General features: G+C 38.3%; 1 protein-coding gene across 1 annotated transcript; it reads left to right on the top strand.

The window, feature by feature from the left end:
* The first annotated feature begins 8,935 nt into the window (after positions 1 to 8,935).
* Positions 8,936 to 10,296, top strand: LOC142628889 (uncharacterized). The gene is made up of 3 exons (XM_075802921.1): positions 8,936 to 9,036; positions 9,742 to 9,860; positions 9,959 to 10,296. Exons 1-3 carry the CDS (start codon positions 8,936 to 8,938, stop codon positions 10,294 to 10,296), a joined length of 558 nt encoding a protein of 185 aa, XP_075659036.1.
* Positions 10,297 to 16,112: the final 5,816 nt, after the last annotated feature.

Below are 16,112 nucleotides of genomic sequence, written 5' to 3'. Positions count from 1 at the left end.
CTACCTTCGTTCAATGGTAAGTAAGGTTTAATTTCGTTCTTATAAAAGTACAAATCAAAGGCGGGATGTCTATTATTGTATTTGGAAAGTTATAATATGGCAAGTTATTAGGAATCTTGCTCAACCAAAGTTACGGGAGAATGTCGAGAAAGCTTCTCCATAATCCATTTTAATACTCTTGCTTGACATTTCAATGCTCGCTTGACCAAGGTCTTCATGACAACAACTTGAACTTCTATCAAATCTTTTTCCTTGATTACTTAATTGATTACAACTTAAATGAAAAGTATCCACTAAAATCAATATTTTTACAATCAAAACTTTGACATGGAATTAACGCACACTAAATAACTCGAACATACAATAAATACAATATGTCATTTTAGCTTTTGTGAAAAACAATGTGAAATTTGTTATGATATTATATTTATTGATTGACTAATGTGGCCTGTGATTGTCTTTCTCAACAATTCTAAAGTCACAAAAAATTTCATAAAATAATTTACGCACATTAAAGTGAAATATATTTAGTTATAAATAATAAAGTAATAACTCTAGGATAAAATTTGGCTACAAACTGGGTCGTAGCAATTGACTATAACCCCCACACAAAAAAAGATTAGCATGACTACATATTTTGAAAATATTACCGTTAAATTACATGCTCTTTATGTTTGTAATACACATGTCAAATTTTGTGCTAATTGGATGTTATTTACTATTTGATCATTAAATTTATTTTTTAAGCATAATTTTAAACTACAAAAATTTGAAATTTAAACATTTGATTGATGACATAGTTATTAGTTTTTTCTTTTCTGGAAATTTTGCAAACATAAAGGATATATGAAAAAAAATGTAATTTAATAATGGATTTGTCAAAATTCACATTCACTAAAAAAATATTGAGTTGAGTGATAGCCATTGATTTCAACCAAGTTTGTTGTCAAATTTTCTCTTATAATAAATCCTCTTTTAATTCATAGGTTGGTTTTGGAAGTAACCAACTCAAAAAAAAAAAGAAAAAAAAAAGAGGTTTTACAAGGTTGGGTATTGTTAAATCCATTATAAAATTCAATATTCACTCTTCTTAAGCAAATGGGTGCATTTAAAATAGTTGAGAGTTGAGACCCTCCACCAAGTGACAAGCCTTTTAGAGGGACATAAAAACCATCATTATGTGCTATTGATGTTCTCAAAAATCAGTAACCTTAATCTAAGGCAGTGATGTTTTAGACTATGATTACAAAATGACAAAGTTTAGTTACAAACTTGGTTGTAGTTAATGACAGCATCTTCAATATTTTTTTTATTGAATGTGAATTTTGAAAAATCCACTATCAAATTACATTTTTTTTTCTTATATTCTTCATATTTGCAAATGTTTTTTTAGAAAATCAAAGACCAATAGTTATGTTTTTAATTAAATGTTTAAATTTAAAATTTTTGAAAATTAAAATTATACATAGAGAATAAGTTTATGGATTGAATAGTAAATAATATTTAATTGACACAAAATTTAACATACATAAAAAACATATGTACATAACACCACTAAGGCATGGGAGAATGCATATGTGGTTGGATCTAGACCTTACACATGGAATGACTGTGAGAAGAAGAAGAGGAAGTGTTGGCTAAAAGATCCTATCCTTGGTTTATGCCAAAGGCGTGACTGTCTTGGGAAGGAAGTAAGATATGCACCTGACATGGTACTCAAACACTCACAAAAAGGGAGATAGTGACTTTCTAAGGTCAGAAACTATAGGGACACCTCTTATTGGTTGAATGCATGGTGGACCATTTCAGAGACACGTACACCATTCACAACACTCCTGATGTCCTTCTCAATGTTCAGAGCTGGTTTCCCAAGCAGTGGTGGCAAAGTCACCTACCCACAAGTCTTAGTGCCACGTTGGCGCAAGTTCTATCCTCTACTCAATAGATAATATCACAGCTGTGGTAAGGTCCAAAATAGAGAAATGATGATTTGACACCTGTCTTTGTACTTGTAAGGTTGAATTTATTCAACTATTTGTTGGCTTTATTCCGTGCCAAATTTTCTTGTATTTCAGCAATTAGATATCATGTATTTAGGTGGGAATCATGTAAGGGTTGTGTGTGAGAGTGTGTGAAGAATTCAAGTGTGTGTGCAATCAAGAGGATTCTCGCGAGTGACTCACGAGTGGTGTGACTCGCTAGAAGTGTCACACGTGTGAAGCATGCAAGAAGCTGAAGGGTTATGATAGCTGGAGCACTATAGGACAAAAAATACAATCTGGCCAGTTAGTTATTTCGCGATTGAAACTCGCGACTAGTCCCAGTAGCGAGTCAAGTCGTTAGAACCCCTTGTTATGCAGAAAAATGACTTTTCACATTCCTTCTCATACCCTACTATAAATACTCTCATACCCACAAAATGTAGAGAGCTTTCAGAGAGACTTTTGAGAGAGAAACCCTAGAAAAACACAAGATTGACTCATCCACAATCTTATACCTTTGATTCTCAAATTCCTCTACTTTCACCCTCTCCATTGACATACCCTTAAGAGGACCTTTAGCCAAATCCTTATCTCACCATACCCATATCAGTGAAAATGTTATTTAGTGCTTGGAAAGTAGTTCAGATAGGACCAATTCATTTGGTTGATGTAATGGGCTTGTTGCAGGATTCAGTAAGCTAGAGGAGACAAGGTTAGGCTTAACCCTGTTGGAGCAAGAAACTTGGAGGGCTTAGGTGCATCGAGTGGATTAGGCTTGGAGGGTCTATTACTATTCATGTAACCCAACTAATTTTCTAATGGATCATTTTACCGCTTGGAGGATGGCGGAAAGGTTTTTCGCCAAGTTCTTCGGTTTCCTCTTCAATAACATGTGCCGGTGTTATCTTTTGTTTGCATCTCTCTAACTCTTACTCTTTGCTTTTAATTACTGTTGTGTTGTGATTAAATTACAGTTTAGAGTAGTTTGTTTATTTGGTATAGCTTATATTTATCATTCCGCACATACATTGTTTGAATATAAGCTTGTGTTGGTAATACTGAAATTGGGGGTCTAAACATTCACTAGTGTTTTACACACCAAGTGAACTTTCAGTACTTAGCCATATTCCTCAGATTATAAGAGGAAAATCGAATTGTATTTTTAGGGAAAGAACCCAAGTAGATATTTGTAGAAGATAGTAGAAAGTTGATAAGATAGGAAGGAAGAACACCCTTATTGTACGAGATTGACCTCTTTTCACACATAATACAATCTAAGCAGAGCAAGAACATTCCATTCTTACTCAAACCGTGGTTTTTCATCCTTTCCTAGGGTTTTCCACATACATCTTTTGTCCTTTTATGTTCTTACTATCACTTTCTTCTTCTTTTTTCGAGTGTCATGTCAAAGCTAGCATCTTTTCAAGCTTTTTCGTGTTGATGTACTGTTAGATAACTTATTCTACTCTCTTATATAAGCTCAAATCTAACTTGCACATACATTTTTAGTGACTCCACTGGAGATCTCTAGTTATTTGCTTTTTAAATATGTCTCTGTTGGGTTATATACCTCTGTTTTTTTTTTTTTTTGTACTTTCTCTATGCCTCCAAGGAAGAAGGTTACAAGGGTACTAACTAGTGTGGGTGAAAACCATCAGTCAGAACCAAGTGCAAATCACATATCCATGCACTGTGAAGGCACAGAGTCCTCTGGTGAGGGTGATCATCTTGAGAACAGGCATATTATGGCTGCTATCGAAGACCTTCAGTGTTCTCAGGCTGCTATGTAGGCAAAATTCTAGTCTCTACGTTAGGAGACAACCATACCTCAAGCCCCTCAAGGTGGTCAAGGTCCTTAGGAATCTCCTTACTTGACCAAAGAAGACATATTTGCTATTTTGTTTGAAGCTAAGAAGTTGGAGAGTGTTGTTTATGTTGATACCATACCTCTTTATCCTAAAGAGATAGTTGGAAGACCTTATCCTGCTAATTACACTCCTCTTATTTTTCCCCAAGTATGATGGCATGACAGGGAATGCTAGAGAGCACATCACACGGTATGTAGATGCACCGACAACTCACTCCCATGATCATGAGTTGAGACTTAGGGAGTTTTCTAAGTCGTTAGAAGGCTATGCTTTTACCTGGTATACTAGTCTTGCACCAGGGTTGATTTTAGTTGGAATGATTTGGCAACACAATTTATGAAAAAGTTCTTTGCTTTGGAAGAAAAGCTTACACTATCATATCCACAACATGAAAGGAAAAGAGTGTTTGAAGGGTCGCTAGAGTATATTCACAGGTTCAAAGACCTTTCTTTGTTGTGCTATGACCCTATGGAGGAGGAAAGACTGGTGGATGTTTGAATTGTGAGTATGCTGTATGAATATTAACCTTATTTCGAAAACTTGCAAATTTCTAGTTTTACAAGGCTTGTAGAGGCTTCGAGAAGAACAAGTATGTCCGTGAGGAAGCCTTCAAAGGGTACGACTTCACAAGCTATGTGTACGCCTAGACAGCTTGCACCAGGGTCATTAGAAGGCCGTGCTTTTACTTGGTATACTAGTCTTGCACCAGGGTCGATTTTGAGTTGGAACGATTTGGCAACGCAATTTATGAAAAAGTTCTTTGCTTTGGAAGAAAAGCTTACGCTGTCAGATCCATAGCACAAGAGGCAAAGAGTGTCTGAAGGGTTGCTGGAGTATATTCACAGGTTCAGAGACCTTTCTTTGCTGGGCTATGACCTTGTGGAGGAGGAAAGGCTGGCGGATGTTTGTATTGTGAGTATGCTGTATGAATATCGGCCTTATCTCAAAAACTTGCAAATTTCTAGTTTTACAAGGCTTGTAGAGGCTGCGAGAAAAACAAGTATGTCTGTGAGGAAGCCTTCAAAGGGTTTGACTTCACAAGCTGTGAGTATGCCTAGACAGCCTTGGAGAAGAGAGGGCAAGAAGGTGGAAGTTGCTTTGGCAGGGGAACCTAAGAAAGTAGTCAAGGGTAAGAAGAGGGAAAGATGTGGTATTCCCCCTCCTTTTATTGTGTCTACTGAAGAGCTATATAGCATCCTAGAAGCATGATTGAAGGATGGTGTGGTACTGTTGCCTGAATGCAAGCGTGAACCCATGGAGGAAGAAAAGCGAAGTCCACTTTATTGTAGGTATCACATGAGATGTGATCACCATACCATGGATTGCTATGCTTTGAGGAATATCTTCCATGATAGGGTAGCCAAGGGAGATTTAGTTATCAAAGATGGGAAGAGGGCTGACCCAAGGATGCGTAGACTAGAGATAGCAATGACTTTCTTCATGGGTCATGAGGATCCTATGAAAGAAGAAGCAAAGAACATGGCCAACAGCAGTTCAGCACCTCCACCTTTGTTAGATAAAGAAATTGTAAAGAGAATTTAGCAGGAAGATAAGATACATTCCTTTCTTGAAGGAATAGGACTTCAGCCATTAGTTAGAAGAGAGGCAGCTCAAGCTTTGACTAGGGTGATGGAAAGAAATCATGAAGTGGCAGCTGTCGAAAGGAGTTTGATGCAAATGGCATATCAAGAAGCAAAGGATTCGGTTACCTTTTCTAGTAAAGATCTAGACAACTAAGTTGTTGATGGTGACAAAATTTTATATCTCACAGCCTTTTTGGGAGCATCTCGAATTAAAAGGGCCTTAGTATACACTAGTGCATTCACCAATATTTTGCCTCTCCCAACATTTGATGCCTTGGGTATTTTGAGAGAAAGAATCATTCCAAAGCCACTATAGGTAGCAGGAATAGGATCCTTACAGCAGAGTACCCTAGGGCATGTGTCTTTGGATCTTAAGGTTGGGCCGATTCGGGTAACCACTCTCATGCATGTAATGGAGGGGAGTATATCCTATCACATCATTCTAGGCCATCTCTAGATGAAGGCATATAAATCTATGGCTTCCACATATCATCAATGTGTGAAGGCAGTTTGGAGGAACATGCAGGTGGTTATTGAGGCCACTAGGATGCCTTTTGATAGAGTAGAGCTCCATTTTGTTGAGGCAGCTTTATATCAAGAGTATGAGCCTAAAGGTGAGAACATAATTCTTCCTTTTAATCCTATTGCTTTGCAAATAGAGGAAGAAGATGATGATGAGTTGTAAAGCCAGAAAGGCCTTCCAAGATAAGAAGAACCACTGGGCTTGATGGTTGGGTGGTATATAAGTCTGACAGCTGAAGGAAGGGGATGAGGAGGATGGTGAGCCTAATTCCTTTAATCCGATACAACAACTAGAAGAGGTTCATGTAGCTGAGGATTCGATTACCTTTTCTAGAAAAGATCTAGCCAACTAAGTTGTTGATGGTGACAAAATTTTATATCTCATTGCCTTTTTGGGAGCATCTTGAATTAAAAGGGCCTCAGTAAACACTGGTGCATTCACCAATATTTTGCCTCTCCCAACATTTGATGCCTTGGGTATTTTGAGAGAAAGAATCATTCCAGAGCCACTATAGGTAGCAGGAATAGGATCCTTACAGCAGAGTACCCTAGGGCATATGTCTCTGGATCTTAAGGTTTAGCCGATTCGGGCAACTACTCTCATGCGTGTAATGGAGGGGAGTACATCCTATCACATCATTCTAGGCCATCTCTAGATGAAGGCATATAAATCTATGGCTTCCACATATCATCAATGTGTGAAGGCAGTTTGGAGGAACATGCAGGTGGTTATTGAGGCCACTAGGATGCCTTTTGATAGAGTAGAGCTCCATTTTGTTAAGGCAGCTTTATATCATGAGTATGAGCCTGAAAGTGAGAACATAATTCTTCCTTTTAATCCTATTGCTTTGCAAATAGAGGAAGAAGATGATGATGAGTTGTAAAGCCAGAAAGGCCTTCCAAGATAAGAAGAACCACTGGGCTTGATGGTTGGGTGGTATATAAGTCTGACAGCTGAAGGAAGGGGATGAGGAGGATGGCGAGCCTAATTCCCTTAATTCGATACAACAACCAAAAGAGGTTCATGTAGCTAAGAAGCCTGTGAAAGAAGCTCCTGAGTACATGAATGACGTTGTGCAAGAAGAACTTGTTGAGATTGATCTGAATGATGGAGAAAAAGGTGAAAGATTGGTGAAAATCAATAAGAGTTTATCTGAAGAAGAAGAAAAAAGAAAGTTGATAGCCTTGTTGAGGAAAGACAAGGATGTTTTTGCTTGGAGTTACCAAGAAATTCTAGGTTTGAGTCCAAGCCTAGTAACACACAAATTAAAGGTGGATCCTAATGCTAAGCCTATGAAGCAACCGCCAAGGAAATACAGTTTAGATGTAGAAGAAAAGATAAAGGCTGAAGTGAAAAAAACTTTTAAAGGCAAGTTTCATTGGAGAAATTGAATGTCCAAGTTGGTTAGCCAACATAGTTCCTGTAAAGAAGAAAGGCGGTCAGATCTGTGTGGATTTTCAGGATCTCAATAAAGGTTGTCCATAGGATGAATTCCCACATCCTATTGTTGATATTCTGGTAGATGCAACAATGAATCATGAACGTTTTTCCTTTATGGGTGGCTATACTAAGTATAATAAGATCTTTATGGACCCAACAGACGCCTCGAAAACTGCCTTTAGGACACTTTTTGGGAACTGCTTCTATAAAGTGATGCCTTTCGAGTTAAAGAATGCAGGTGCTACTTACCAAAGAACCATGACTTTGATCTTTGGTGATATGCTTTATAAGTAAGTGGAAGATTATGTTGATGATTTTGTGGTGAAGGCGAAGAATCATTTTGAGCATTTATTGCACTTGAGGCAAGTCTTTGAAAGATGCAAGGAACACAACTTGAGGATGAACCCTCCAAGTGTGCCTTTGGGTATCTTCAAGGAAGTTCTTGGGATTTCTTGTTCATTATAGAGGGATTGATTTAGATCCTACAAAGGCCGAAGCAATAACCACCCTTAGTCCCCCTATAACGCTGAAGGAATTGAGAAGCTTTGTGGGAAAAGTTTACTATTTAAGAAGATTCATTCCAGGTCTAACTAAGATCTTGAAGCCTCTTATGGAGTAGACTAAGAAAAGAGTGGCTTTTGTATAGTATGATCAATGTCAAAAGGCATTCAAGAAAATTCAGATGATATTGGCAAATCTTCACACAATGGTGGCCCCTTTGCCTGATAAACCTCTTTTGTTATACATAGCTAACACAAAGCAATCCTTGGGAGCATTATTAGCTCAGGATCAGGAACGGGTAGAGATGCCAGTGTACTATATTAGCAGGCTTATGAATGGACCAAAGTTAAGGTATTCAACTGTTGAGAATGTGTGTTTGTCTTTAGCCTTTGCTATGTTGAAGTTCAATTATTACTTTTTAGGGCATCGTGTGCAATTGGTGACCAGGAGTAATCCTATGAAGTACCTTTTGACCCTCCCTCAATTGTTAGGGAGAATGGCACAGTAGGCCATCTTGATATCGAATGCATAAGACCAACCGCCATTAAAGGTCTGACAGTAGCTAATCTATTGGCTAACTTCTCTGGGACAACTGATTTTTCACCTCCCCAACAAGAAGTTTTGGTGACAGAAGAGCAGGAGTAGTCAATGTATTTCGATGGTTCATCTACATTTTAGGGGGGAAGGATAGGAATGGTACTAAAGTCACCTGGGGAGAAACATACATTTGTTTATAAGTTACGTTTTCCTTGCTATAATAATGAAGCAAAGTATGAGGCCTTGTTGGTAAGGCTGAAGGTCGCCAAAAGGTTAGGCATAAAAAGGTTGAAAATATTTGGTGATTCTGAGTTGGTAATAAGGCAAGTTGAAGGAATTTATGGAGTAAAGAATCCTAGTTTGGTTGCTTACAGAGTTGCAGTGCAAAAGATTATGGAACACTTTACTTCCATAGAATAAAAGGTGATTAGCAAAAATGAGAACAAGTTTGCTGACTCTCTAGCTACCATAGCTACCAAGTTTGTATTGGGGAAAGAAAAGATGACACTTCAAGTGGAGAAACAACCTGGTTCGGTCCAGGATGAGCTATATTTCCTTCAAGATTGGCGAGAACCCTTGTTGAAAGCAATGACTCAAGGGAAGTATGTTGGGTCAGAGTTACCAACAAATATGAAAGACTTCCTCAAGATCAGCGGGGATTTGTTTTTCTAGAGGAGCAGAGGGTTTGCTGATGAAATGTGTCTCGAGACAACAATGACTGACATTGTTGCATGGGTTGCACTATGATACTTGTGGTGTAGACCTTGATGTCAGCTTGTATAGAAAAATACAAAGGCTAGGGATCTTTTGGCCAGAAATGGCCAATGATGCTAAGGAAGAACAACGGAGTTGTAAAACTTGTTCTATTATTTTTCCAGATCAAGCAGAATTGCTTAATGGCGAATTGTTGGAAAAAGATTAGTAGGACCCCTATTTAAGATACCTTTCACAAGGTGTATTACCTACTAATCAGGTTCAAAGAGAAAAGTTGACAAAATACGTGACCGGGTTTAAGATGGTAGATGAGAAGTTATTCAAGAGAAGCTTTCAAGGAAGGTGGATGGTATGTATTCCCACTAAAGAAGTCAATGGTGTTCTTTCAGACCTGTATGAAAGAGAACCAGCAAGACACCCAGGTGGGAGAAAGCTATGGCAAATGGCTTTACACCAGGGATATTGCTGGCCCACAATGCAAAGGGATGCTCAAGACTTTGTCAAAAAGTGTCAAGAATGCAAAGGCGAGGGGATGAAATACACACCAACCATCAAAGTCTTCATCCAATTGTGGCTTCATATACTTTCTACAGCTGGGGACTAAACTTTATAAGACCTATAAACCCACCCTCTAAAGGATGTACATGGATACCGGTAGCTATTAAGCTATTTACCAAGTGGGTAGAAGCTGTGGCTATGACGAAGGCAACAGGTAGCTCAGTGGCTAATTTCTTGAGGGAGAATATAATATATCATTTTAGGGTACCCAAAAAAATTATTTTTGACAATGGCACACCATTCCTGAACAAGGTTGTGCGCCGTTTAACAGATGGTACTCCATTTCTCACACGACATTGACACCTTATTATCCCAAAGGAAATGGTCAAGCTAAGGTCTTTAACAAAAGATTACTGAAGATATTGGAAAAAATGACTAAGGAGAATGGAAAAGAATGGAAGGAGGAACTTCCTACAGTTTTGTGGGCTCATAGAACAGCCAAGGCACAAGCTACAGATTCTTCACCCTTTTCTCTAGTCTATGGCACAGGAGCTATTATCCCAATAGATTCAATAAGGCCAGTAGTGAAATTGGTAGAGATTGCAGGGATACCCAGAGAAGACATTGGAAGTTGTGAAAGAAATGCGTGACAATGCTGCCTTTCATAACCGCCTTTACCAAGCTAATATGAAGGCTAAGCATGAAGGCCAAGTTAGGGAAAGAAAGTTTCAAGTGGGAGAACTTATTTGGAAAACTACCCAGCATGTGCGAGGAGTGGTTGGAGCTGTTAAACCAAATTTTCTCCAAAATGGGAAGGACCATATATAGTGGAAGAAGCATATCCAACATGACACTATTGGCTAAAGGATCAGGCAGGTACAAAGGTGTATAGCCCCATTAGCGGAGCTCACCTTAAGGAGTATCATGCTTAATCTTGTAAAAATATTTTTTATTGCCATCATGTTAAACTAATGTTGTGTTCCACAAAACTCATACTATTATAAATGAAGTCTTATATTCAGCTATTTCATATGCTATTGCTCATAATATGCACACAAAGTCTAAATAGCTTAACTGAATAAAGCATAATAAAATTTATAATAAAACCACGTGGTCTTTTAAGATCATAAAATATTACAACTTGGAAATTAGATAATGTTTGAGAGAAATCTAAAATTTTCAAGGGAGAAGTCTAGATCGCTCAGGGCTCCTAGCTCGCCTTCTAGCTTTTCAATCTCTTTTCTCAAAGAGTTACGTTATGTCATGACACCTTCTAATTGAGCTTGAAGGGCAGAACTTGCTTCTTGCTGGGATGTTAATTCCATCTGAAGTCTATTGATAGATTCCTGGAGTTGAGTGATTGAAGTGCCACGTACCTGTAAGGTTGATTTTGTTTCCTTTACTTTGTTGATGCAAGAGTTTTTCTTAACTCTCAATTTGTGAAGAAAGGACAAGGAAGCATGAACAGGGGGTCCTACCTTCTTTAAGTCCTTTAATGAAGTGACACAGCTCTTTAACCAGCCAACATTGACATTTAGGCTCTCAGCCTCACTTAGTGTGGAAAGGAAATTGTCAAGGGGAAGAGTTAGACAATCCTCTTTGCCCTTTGACTACAGTTGGGATATGATAGACCCAATTTGCTATAAGAGAAATCCCCTAAGTGACAAGATCCATTTGCTGGTATCCCTCATGGTTTTGAGATATTTGGAGAGCAATTGAGAATAGATTGCTCTCAAATTAAGAGAAATCAATGAGAGTAGTGGATCAAATTCTGTCTAGGTGCTTTCACCCCCTTGCTCTTTAGAAGTAGCTTCTGTTATATCTTCTTTCTCCTAAGGATTTTCGGCATACACCTGATTTGAATCCTCCCTTTTAGTGTTAGATTCTATTTCTTCAGTAGAAGTCATTTCCTGTACAAAAACCTCTTGAATTGAAAAAGTGTCTTTTGCTCTAGGTTGAGCTTGGGGAACAAAGCCTGTCACCTGTCAAAGGTCAAAATTAGAGAAAGGAAGAAATTTTACTTACTCCATTGACTAAAAGAAAAGGTTACAAGAGTTTAGTCACTATAGAGAAGAGAATGTACCTTGGGCTTCTTGCTAAAAGGGGTTTTTGCATTCTTCTTCCTCTTAGTGCCTGAAGGTTTGGCTTTGAGAAGGAGTTTTAAAGTCAAATCACCCTAAAAAATAGGTGGGACATCCACTCTCTGGGCACCACTTTCCCCAAAATTCCTAACACTTTCTCTAATGTCGGACCACCACGACTTGAACCTAAGTGAGGGTAGTCCAATTCTGGTGGGGGAAGTAAAGGGGATTTCAGGATTTGATAACAATATCTTGATGAGGTTCTCTCTTCTAAAGACTAAGGAGGCCACTACAGCGGGTAAAGCTAAAGTAGAGAGATGCCTAGTATGCCTTGGTCAAAACCAAATTGGCAAGCAAACCTATGGGGATTATAAGTTTGAGTTTCATACACATCTTGAAAGCGTGCCTGAAGATGAGAGGGAATAGCACATGAAACAAAAGAAAGTTCTTCCTCAGACCAAGGGGTGTCTCTGTAACGAGAAACATAAATGCTTTCCAAGGAAGTGAACAGTGGGGAAAATCCACCCTCTAAGACAGCGTAAGGTCTAGCTGTCCAATTAGTAGGGTCATCTAATACTTTGCTAAAAAAGCTGTTTGAAGACACTGCCATCTTGTTCCAACGCCAAAAGCGTGGCAGCCCTTGGGGTGATGGCAGATTGGTCCTCTAAAAGTTTAGCACCTTAAGAATAAGGGCATAATTCCTAAAGTGTTCCCACAATCATATTTTCAAAAAAGGCAACGGGTACAAAGGTTTCAACTTGAAATCTACCCCATGAGTGTTGCAAGTCAAAGGTAAAATGATCTAAATGAGAATACAAAGTTCCTAGGAAATAAGGAGCAAGAGGAAAGGATTGTCCTTTGGCTAGTTTAACAGCTAAAGGGAAATGCCTACTCAAAATCTTCTCATAGGGATATCCCTCAAACAGATGGCGAGAAAGTAAAAAGGCAATAAAGGCTTCAAGACATAAGAGCTAGAATTACCTTCTCCAACAACAAAGTTAGTGCTTGCCTTCAAGGAGTCTCTATTGGCTTCCTCATCTACGCCATCAGCATATCCCCTCCAAAAGTACCTGATCCATCCCCAGAAGTTGGCCCTAGAACCATTGTCTCCGCCAACACTAGTATCTTCTGGTACTTCCTTGCTGGGGGCTTTTCCTTTCCTCGCTGCCTTCAAAACTAATTTCTTTAAAGTTTTCTTCATTGCATCTTCAAAGAATTTCACAACTTTAGAGTCATCAGGAGATAAAGAGATGTTGACCACTTCACCATCTACAAACGAGGGAAGTATCAATATCTCATAGACATCTTCTAGAGATGGAGAGATTTCTTAACACCCTATGAAAAAGGTATGGGTAGTGGAATTCCACATATACAGAAGAGAGAAGAGACTTTCACTATCTTTGCTGATCTCTAGACCAGAGAACACAAGAATGATGTTCACAAGTTTCACTCTCTGTAAGATGTCCATGAAAGGAGGATGAGCCAACACTCTGCAACACCAGCTTCTCCAACCTCTGGAAATAAAAGTGTAAGATTTAAAGACCACATCCACGGTGGGAGAAAAGTCCCATTTGCTGCCAAGCCTAGGAATGTTCTTTAATTCCAGATCCATGGTTAGAAGATCATCAAGTTCCTCACATGCTGTGTAGGGAGGGTTTTCAGAACAAGGGGCTAAATCCCAATCGAGACTTTTATCAAACAGATAGTCTTCGAAGAAGGGAGGGATAATCCATTGTTCCTCTATGGAAGGATTTTCACCTCCTCCTAGAAGGGGTTTGTTACTCTTCAAAAGTGTAGTATCTGCAAATTTTGTAGAACTGGATCTTAGATCACATTTTACACCCATGATTTGGTGTTTGAAAAGAATTTTGGGATTTGGATTGAAGAAGAAGAAGATAAGGGAAAAAGAGAGAAATAAGGAAGGGAAATATCTTTCATTTCCTCTTATACTTTGAAAAGTTAATATTTTCCCTCCAAAAAGAGGCTGGTTCAAAAGTGAGATATCTTTTCAAAATTTACATGTGTCAGCGTAGGGAAAGATTTAAATCTCTGACAAAAAAGGGCAGTTGATGGTGCTGAAATCAAAGAAACTGCCTTCACAGACAAAGTATAAAGGCGTAACCCTTCACTAACAGGTTTAGTTTGGTTTATTTCATTTCACATTTTGTTAACTGACATGTTTACATTTTATGTCTTTGCGTAGGAATTTTATAGGTGATAAAATAAACATAAAGCATAACATAAATAAAAACAATAAACATATAATAAAATAAACTTTCTTTTTCTTTCATATATATTCTTTTGTGTTAAATTTTTTTACAAAATTGGAAAGAAGGATTTAAATGATTTGGCCCTTGTGGCCTATCATGTCTTTTCCTTCATCCTCCCCTGAGTTAGAACTGTCAAAGGAGCTGTCAGAGGAGTCTGACTCCTTAGAGTCAGAAAACTCTGAACCACTGGACTCCGAGCCTGATTGGGAAGGCTTGCACCATCTCCTGTGCCTAATGGGGGCATCCACAAATGCAGCAGTCGTTGCCTCCTCAGCATCCTCTTTAGCCTTCAACTGAAGTTCTTTTGAGTTCTCTTCTTCTTCGTCGCTCTAGTTGAAGGGAGTGACCTCTTCGGGAATGGAGACATGAGGAGGCAAAGGGTGAATGGGAAAAGGGAGAGAGGGATGCATAAGGCTTGGTGGGGGGGGGGGGGGGAAGGAGTGTGGTCACTAGAGGCACTCTCAGAGGAGCACGAAGTGTGTTTTGGGGACTTGGAACCGGTAGAAGAAAGGTTCGACATTTTTTTTATGGAGGTTAAGGTTCTTTGGGAGAATCTGAAGATACAAAGGGAATGAAGAATGAAGAAGAAACATTCCCTATTTAAATCCTCAACTGCAGTTAAGTGAAGAGATATGGCATTTATGAGGAGTAATGTCTAACTGCCAAAACAGAAGAAACGAAGAGGCGCTAAAATGGCTAGAAGCACCCCTATGAGCCACGTGTCCATATTCAAACGTCACAAGGCATGACTACTAGAATGTTAATGCTTGAATCAATGTGATTGTCAAAGGCCTTTGCCATTAAACGTCATTGACAATCAGGGGGCTAATGTACATAACACCACTAAGGCATGAGAGAATGCATATGTGGTTGGATCTGGACCTTACACGTGGAATGGTTGTGAGCAAACGAATAGGAAGTGTTGGCTAAAAGATCCTATCCTAAGTCTGTGCCAAAGGTGAGACTGCCTTGAGAAGTGAGTAAGATATGCATCTGACATGGTACTCAAGCACTCATAAAAGGGAGATAGTGACTTTCTAAGGTCAGAAGCTATGAGGACACCCCTTATTGGTTGAATGCATGGTGGACCACTTCAGAGACACGTGTACCATTCACAACACTACTGATGTCCTTCTCAATGTACAGAGTTGGTTTCCCAAACAATGGTAAAGTCACCTACTCACAAGTCCCAGTGCCACATTGGCGTAAGTTCTATCCTCTACTTAGCAGATAATATCACAGTTGTGGAAGAATCCAAAATAGAGAAATGATGACTTGACACATGTCTTTGTACTCAGCCATATTCCACAAATTATAAGAAGAACATGCAAGTGTACTTTTAGGGTAAGAACCCAAGTAGATATTTGTAGAAAAGAGTAGAAAGTTGATAAGATAGGAAGGAAGAACACCCTTTTTGTACGAGATTGACCTTTTTTCACACATAATACAATTTGAGCAGAGCAAAAACATTCTATTCTTGCTCAAACCGTGACTTTTCATCCATTTCTAGGGTTTTTCACATACATCTTGTGTTCTTTTATATTCTTACTATCATTATCTTCTTTTCCGAGTGTCATGTTAAAGTTAGCATATTTTTAAGAGAAATGATATGTCCACAACATTTTTACAATATTTTTACAACAAATTCTAAGTGGCAGGATGTTAATGGTTGTTATTGTTGGGGCAAAAAAGTAATCTTAGTGTTAGGTTCAAATTTGAACTAATAACAACTAACCACCTATGATTTGTTGTAAAAATATTGTGGACGTAGTACCTCTCTATTTTTAATATTTGTCATGTTGATGCACTGTTAGATAACTTATTTTAATCTATTATATAAGGTCAAATCTAACTTTGCACGTAAACATATAATTGAATGATTAAATTTTTTTTCTACCCTACAAACAATTTGCACTTATAAAGTTATAATCACACTAAAAGTGTCCAGTGATATAATTAGATTTCCTAAATATAAAGCTATGTTAATTATTTTAGTTGAGAATCAGAAATAATGGCTATAAGTTTGCAGCCAAACTTCGTACGACTTTTTGTTCAGTTCTATTAAAAATGATAGACAAAAATAATAATTGGTCAACTCAAAGATGCGACTCCAAC

The sequence above is a fragment of the Castanea sativa genome, chromosome 3, assembly GCF_040712315.1.
Source record: "Castanea sativa cultivar Marrone di Chiusa Pesio chromosome 3, ASM4071231v1".
Taxonomy (NCBI): Eukaryota; Viridiplantae; Streptophyta; class Magnoliopsida; order Fagales; family Fagaceae; genus Castanea; species Castanea sativa.
The sequence above is the reverse complement of the archived record's forward strand: the minus strand, read 5'-3'. Positions and strand labels throughout refer to the sequence as shown.